Source organism: Gastrolobium bilobum, unplaced genomic scaffold (genome assembly GCF_033153095.1).
Source record: "Gastrolobium bilobum isolate Gb01-03AN ecotype WA unplaced genomic scaffold, APGP_CSIRO_Gbil_v1 utg1801, whole genome shotgun sequence".
Classification (NCBI taxonomy): domain Eukaryota; kingdom Viridiplantae; phylum Streptophyta; class Magnoliopsida; order Fabales; family Fabaceae; genus Gastrolobium; species Gastrolobium bilobum.
Window position 1 is genome coordinate 1 of NW_026895838.1, and position 7,785 is coordinate 7,785.

General features: G+C 30.9%; 1 protein-coding gene across 1 annotated transcript; it reads left to right on the top strand.

Annotated features, from left to right (window-relative positions):
- Positions 1-5,251: 5,251 nt before the first annotated feature.
- LOC133296307 (uncharacterized) lies at positions 5,252-7,785 on the top strand. Its single transcript, XM_061495266.1, has 3 exons — positions 5,252-6,386; positions 6,500-6,883; positions 7,031-7,785. The coding sequence occupies exons 1-3, from the start codon at positions 5,252-5,254 to the stop codon at positions 7,783-7,785; spliced, it is 2,274 nt and encodes a 757-aa protein (XP_061351250.1).

A 7,785-nucleotide genomic window follows, 5' to 3' on the forward strand; every position in this document is an offset into this window, starting at 1 on the left:
TTGTAGGGCTGAAGGTTTCGTTGTATTTCATGCTGTGTGATTCTTGCCTACATTTTTTTTTTCTTCATTCATATGTGTAGCTAATGTTATATTATTATTATTTTTGTTTACTTTACAAGGAAGTTGTTATGAATTAGTTTTCATTTTTTGTATACTAATTCTCTTTTATTCATTTTCCAGGGCTGAAGGTTTCATACTACTGTGATTAGTTATTTACATAGTAAACGCCCTGAATGCTGCGTAATGCTTTCCTACGTTTTTTTTTGCTACCAGATACAAATAATTGAATGGTAATCAATGGAATAAATGTCAACGGGTGAAGAGTTTAAAATTTATCTGCATCGAGGGTCCTTCTTCTGTTTGCTACGATGGAAGAAAGGGTTTGTCGATCTTTGCAATACTACTGCAAAAGTTGCAAGGATTTTTTAAGGCTTGCTGGGGATATTTTTTGTATTCTGCGAGTTATGAATATATTTTCTTCGTGCTTGATAATTTAAGAACGTCTCTGATGACGATTTGGGATTATTATTTTTTGCTGTTGTTGAACTATATTTTATGCTGCATCTGTGTGGTGTTTAGTTATGGTGCATGATGTTTGAATTTGTTATAATGTAAATATTGGAATTTGTTGATGTTGTTGTAAAGCCATTTGATGCTTAACAATCATGTATTAGGCATTTTCGTTGAGGTTTAATTAATATAAATATAAATGCTGCACTTAAACGATGTAAGATAAGATAAAATTTCAATCGTTGTCCAGTATTTAACGCTCCGTGTTTCAGTTTATTCGTGATTTCAATATCAGAAGAAGGTAAAAGTTTTCAAGCTTTTTCAATTTTTGATGAAACTGAAAAACAAAAATGATTTTTATTAAAATACAATTATTATGAATGTTGGGATTTTGTTGCATGGGAAAGGATTTGGAAATAAAAAATTAAATAATAATTTCTTTTAAAAATAGAATTAAAAATCAATGGAAAATTAAGTTAATCATTTATGGTGGCAGACAACTCATTCAATGTCCCATTGATTTGTACATTTGAATTACTCAGCTCTTTTAAATGCTTTCTACATTGGAATCGCTCACTCTTTTGAAATTTAAATTCTGAATTGATTTCAAATTTTGGATTTCAATTTTAAATTTCAAAATGTAATGGTGGGAAAGGATTTGGAAATAAAAAAATTAAATAAATAATATTTTCTTTTAAAAATCGAAATAAAAATTATGGAAAATTAAGTTAATCATTTATGGTGGAAGACAACTCATTCAATGTCCCACTGATTTGTACATTTGAATTACTCAGCTCTTTTAAATGCTTTCTATATTGGAATTGCTCACTCTTTTGAAATTCAAATTCTGAATTGATTTCAAATTTTGGATTTAAATTTTAAATTTCAAATTGGAATGGTGGGAAAGGATTTGGAAATAAAAATTAAATAAATAATATTTTCTTTTCAAAATCAAAATAAAAAATTATGGAAAATTAAGTTAATCATTTATGGTGGCAGACAACTCATTCAATGTCCCACTGATTTGTACATTAGAATTACTCAGCTCTTTTAAATGCTTACTATATTGGAATTGCTCACTCTTTTGAAATTCAAATTCTGAATTGATTTCAAATTTTGGATTTCAATTTTAAATTTCAAAATGGAATGGTGGGAAAGGATTTGGAAATAAAAAATTAAATAAATAATAATTTCTTTTAAAAATTGAAATAAAAAATCAATGAAAAATTAAGTTAATCATTTATGGTGGTAGACAACTCATTCAATGTCTCACTAATTTGTACATTGGAATTACTTAGCTCTTTTAAATGCTTTCTACATTGGAATTGTTCACTCTTTTGAAATTTAAATTCTGAATTGATTTCAATTTTTGGAATTCAATTTTAAATTTCAAATTGTAATGGTGGGAAAGGATTTAGAAATAAAAAATTAAATAGATAATAATTTCTTTTAAAAATTGAAATAAAAAATTAATGAAAAACTAAGTTAATCATTTATGGTGATAGACAACTCATTCAATGTCCCACTGATTTGTACTTTGGAATTACTCAGCTTTTTTAAATGCTTTATACATTGGAATTGTTCACTCTTTTGAAATTCGAATTCTGAATTGATTTCAAATTTTGGATTTCAATTTTAAATTTCAAATTGTAATGGTGGGAAAGGATTTGGAAATAAAAAATTAAATAGATAATAATTTCTTTTAAAAATTGAAATAAAAAATCAATGAAAAATTAAGTTAATCATTTATGGTGGTAGACAACTCATTCAATGTCCTACTGATTTGTATATTGGAATTACTCAGCTCTTTTAAATGCTTTCTACATTGGAATTGCTCACTATTTTGAAATTTGAATTCTGAATTGATTTCAAATTTTGGATTTCAATTTTAAATTTCAAATTGTAATTGTGGGAAAGGATTTGACAATAAAAAATTAAATAATTAATAATTTCTTTTAAAAAATCAATGAAAAATTAAGTTAATCATTTATGGTGGCAGACAACTCATTCAATGTCCCACCGATTTGTACATTGAAATTACTCAGCTCTTTTAAATGCTTTCTACATTGGAATTGCTCACTCTTTATCCAAAATTTGAATTCTTTCAATTTTAAATTTCAAATTCGAATGGTGGGAAAAGATTTGGAAATAAAAAATTAAATAAATAATAATTTATTTTAAAAATCGAAATAAAAAATAATGGAAAATTAAGTTAATCATTTATGGTGGCAGACAACTCATTCAATGTCCCACTGATTTGTACATTTGAATTACCCAGCTCTTTTAAATGCTTTCTATATTGGAATCGCTCACTCTTTTGAAATTCAAATTCTGAATTGATTTCAAATTTTGGATTTCAATTTTAAATTTCAAATTGGAATGGTGGAAAAGGATTTGGAAATAAAAAAATTAAATAAATAATAATTTATTTTAAAAATCAAAATAAAAAATCAATGGGAAATTAAGTTAATCATTTATTGTGGCAGCCAACTTATTTAATGTCCCACTACTTTTTTGTTATTGTATATTATGAGTAAAAAAGACCTATACTTTTGTTTTGATGTATATCCACTATTTTTTACATGGATAATTGTTAGCCCTATTAATGCTGAATAAAAAAACAAAACATTAAAAAAATTTAAAAATAAAAAATTATTTATATTGTAAAATAAATTTGAAATTTGGAAATAAATTAAATGAAAAATTATGTGAACTTGATATGTGGGAAAAGAGTTCCACATTTAATATATATGCAGTGGAAAAAGATATATATAATAATTTTGAATTTAATATAAAATTATAGATTAAACAATAAAATATTTAAATTTATAAAAAAAACATTTATAGTAGATAAAAATTATTTAAAATTTAAAATTTAAAAGAAAAAATAAGAAATGGTATAATTTATACTTTACAATAAATAAATTAAAATTTTAACATAAAATTATTAAATATACATGTATAACCAATTAAAATAATATACATGTATTTTAAAAAAAAATATTTAACATAAAATTTTCAAATATACATGTATAACCAATTAAAAAAATATAAAAATCATAAATTAAAGTAGAAAAAAATTATATAAAAGAATATGTATAATTAATATAAAAAGTTTTAAATTTTAAATTTAAATAAAAGATGACGTCTGTCATTCTGTAAAAAAAAATTATTAAAATTTAAGAACTATAAAAATTAAAATTTTAATTTAGAACATAAGAGAGAAATTAAACTTTCATTTTTTTTTATAAACAAACTTTCATTTTTTTATTGCAATAGTGTAAGTAACACAAATACTTGCAAAAAATAATTATTTATATGAAATGCTGACTGTTAAAGGTGGAAAACTGGGCTCGGCCCGGATGGCCGGCCCGCCAATATATTTTTATAATTCAATTAAAATTTTATCTTTCTTCTTTATAATTAAATTACTAAATCTGATTTCAATTTTTGTAAATACAAATTTGTGAAATTTCAAAGACTAACGACACTAATCCTTGCAAAAAAAATTGCAAGTATAAAACGTTGATAGTTAGACGTGAAAAACTGGGCTCGGCCCGGAGGGCTGGCCTGCTAATATATTTTTATAATTCAACTGAAATTTTATCTTTCTTCTTTTATAATTAAATTTCTAAATCTGATTTTAATTTTTGTAAATATAAATTTTTGAAATTCCAAAGATTAACGACACAAATCCTCGCAAAAAAAAAATTATTATTATTTTATAAATCTTATTGTAGTAAATGAAAGTTCATCTCCGGGATAAAATATAAAAATCTAGACGCAACTATAAAATCTTTTTTTATGGATAAATATAAAAACCTATTACATGCTGATAGTTAGAGGTGACAAACTGGACTCGGCCCGGAGGGCCGACCCACAAACACATTTTTATAATTAAATTAAAATTTGATACTTTTTTTTATAATTAAATTCCTAAATCTGATTTTAATTTTTGTAAATACAAATTTGTAGAATTCCAAATACTAACGACACAAATCCTTGCAAATAATAATTATTTATTAAACGGGCAACGTTACTTTTACATACAATATTTGCACATCTTTTTCATTGTATTATTTTTGTACAATTGAAAAAACTCATAGGGGATGCTCTGCTAGGGTTTCTTGGATCCCTCGCCGCCATGCAGCCACCCACCGTTCGCGAACTGGATCTGGCACCGGATGAATCAGATAATCTGCATAGGAGTAAAAAGAAATACAAGGGAGAAGGTCATTTTTCAAGCGAGCAAACACCTGTCCAAAAGGAAGAGGCATGGATGGATGGGCAGACGAGCTTCAAAGAAATCCTCATGAGGCATAATGGGGAATGGGATGTGGATGAAGAAAAAGATATGGAAGAGGGGAACAAGATGCTCCTGGATGGGATCGAGCATGATGCGCACGTTCAGGAGAAAGAAAATGACCATGAGAAGATGGAGGAGCCGTCAGAAGTTACGTTAGAAGTGAGGGAGGATGGAAAAACGAATTTCAAACTCTCTGCTCTTTTCAAGCAAAAGGCGTGGAAGCCATGGCAGCAGTCGCTGATTATTAAGTTGCTTGGGAAGAAGTTTTCGATCAATTTTTTGAGGAAGAGACTGGATAACATGTGGTCAAGAGATGGCAAAATTTTCGTAACAGACATTGAGAACGATTTCTTTCTTGTTCGGTTTGAAAAGAAGTCAGATATGGAGCATGTTTTATCATGAGGTCCTTGGATTTTTTTCGATCATTATTTGGCAATGCGATCTTGGGAACCAGATTTCAATGCTTTCCAATCTCCTATTAATAAGATCACTGCGCGGGTGAGGCTTCCAGGGTTTCCTATTGAGTACGTGAACACCCCTCTGATAAAAAGTGTTGGAGATTGGATAGGCAAGTTTATTCGCTTGGATACGGCTACAACAAATCTTGCTAGGGGTAAGTTCGCCAGAATTTGTGTGGAGGTTGATTTAACCAAACCTCTAAAAGCGAAATATTTGATTGAAGGAAGATATAAGCAGGTGGAATACGAAGGTCTTCATCTCATTTGTTACTCTTGTGGCAAGTATGGCCATAGAGCTGAATCTTGTAACAGCAACTCGGGGTCGAATGGTGTGGCTGAAGGCGAAGGAGGAATGGCTATTGATGTAGATGGTCATATGGATAAGGGGACAGCTGGGGTTGAGGAGGACAGTCAAGAAGGCTTCGGGCCTTGGATGGTGGTAACTAGAGGAGGAAAAAAAGGAAGATTTGCTTATGGTAAAAGGGAAGTTAGAGGAGGAAAGGAGGCGATAGGAAGCAATACTAACTTTGAACAAATACCGAAGGAGGATAAACACGAAACAGAAGAAAACAATGAAGCTGCTAATGTTCAACGCGTTGAAGGTTTAGATAAAGCAATTATTTTGGTGGATGAGGAGAAGACTCGGACTTCAAGCAGACAGAAAAGGCAAGGATCCAATGATAGAGTTAGGCTTGTGGAAACTCAAAATGCTTTCAATCTTGTTTGGGACGATATTATGAGTCAAGACAAGGAAAAGGAGATAAGTGTGATTAATCAAAAGGAAATCTTCAAACGGATTCAAAACACAGTGCATGTGCGTTTAAATCCAACTTTTGATGGAACTAGGGAAGATGCTAGTTTAGGGCAGTTGATGGTGGAAGATACAAAAATAAGTTTGACAGGTACTGCGTCAGATATGCATGTACAACACTTTAAACAGGCTTCAGATGGTAGGGGTAGAGTGCAACATTTGAAACCTCCTGATACAAAAAATAGGGGGCATAAAGAGAGCAATGCCAATCCGAGAGCCATAGTCTCCCAACGTGGAGTAGGAAGGAATTTAACTGGTCGGTTGTCTCAGGTGCAATCTCAGCATGGATCTTCCAATAAAGGTATTTAATGTCTTTACTTTTTTGGAATTGTAGAGGTGCGGCCAAACCTTCACTTGGTCGAATTCCAAGGATGTTAGTAGATAAACATGATATCTGTATGTTGGTTTTATTAGAAACTCGTACTGGTGGTGTAAACAGTAGAAGGCTAATGAAGAAACTTCAGTTTAATTCTGCTATCTTTGAGGAGGCTAATGGTTTTTCGGGTGGTATTTGGGTGCTGAGTAACGATAAAAAGGCAAGAGTGCAACTTTTGTCTCAGTCGAATCAGTTTATTCATATGACTGTGAAGATTGATGATGGTCCTAGTTTTCTTTGCACGGCTGTTTATGGCAGTCCTAGAGAAGACGAAAGGCATGTTATGTGGGATGATGTTAAGCAATTGAGTCTCAACGTTAACCTTCCTTGGATTTTAGCTGGTGACTTTAATGACATAAAATGCATGGGGGAGAAGAAGGGAGGTTCTCAACCTGATTCGAATAAATGTGATAGGTTTGCAGGTTTCTTAAATGATTGTCATGTGGATGATCTTATCAGCTCTGGTTTTGAATTTATTTGGCAAGGCCCAAAGTGGAATCACTTGCAAAGAGTTTATAAAAAGTTAGATAGAGCAGTTGTTAATGTGAACTGGAGAATCTGATTTGAAGATGTTGAAGTCCGAATTCTTCCTAGGCATCATTCCGATCATAGTCCCCTTCTTGTGAAATTCTCCAATCGTCCCAATCTTTGGCAAGATCGACCGTTTCGATTTATTGCTTCTTGGTTAGACTATCCCAACTTCAACGATCTGATGCAGGATAAGTGGAATAAGAACGTTGATTTTAATCAGATGCTCAATAGATTTGTTCCAATTCTTAAAAAGTGGAATAAGGAGGTGTATGGAAACATAGGTAGAAGGAAGAACAGTTTGGTTAATGATATTGCCTCTGTCCAATTAAAGAGGTCTGTTGCGGATAGTCCGAATCTTCATGAACTGGAAATCAGTTTGCAAAATAGTCTTGATCATGTGCTGGAGGAGGAAGAATTGTTGTGGTTTCAAAAATCCAGACATAATTGGATTATGGATGGAGATAAAAATACGAAGTTTTATCACTTGCGGACGGTTATTAGAAGAAGCAGTAACAAAATTTCAAGGTTGCGTAGTGAGACCAACCAATGGATTGAAAATGTGAATGAGTTAAAAGATCCTGTCTGCAGTTTTTATAAAACTTTGTTTACAGAAGATATCGAAGAGAGAAGATGGCTCGCGTCTGCCAATCACTGGACGTCACTGTCTAACGCTCTAAAGGATGATTTGATTAAAGTTCCTAGTATGGCTGAGGTCACTAAGTTATTGAATGGCATGAATGCGTTTAAGGCACCTGGTCTAGACGGCTTCCCTGCAATTTTCTTCCAAAAATAA

What these genes read in the sequence shown, in the direction of transcription:
- LOC133296307 (XM_061495266.1), top strand. Translation starts at nt 5,252, where the DNA reads ATGCGATCTTGGGAACCAGATTTCAATGCTTTCCAATCTCCTATTAAT. An exon ending in GCATGGATCTTCCAATAAAG is followed by an intron (nt 6,387 to 6,499) that starts GTATTTAATGTC and finishes TGGTTTTATTAG; the next exon opens with AAACTCGTACTGGTGGTGTA. An exon ending in TAAATGTGATAGGTTTGCAG is followed by an intron (nt 6,884 to 7,030) that starts GTTTCTTAAATG and finishes TCTGATTTGAAG; the next exon opens with ATGTTGAAGTCCGAATTCTT.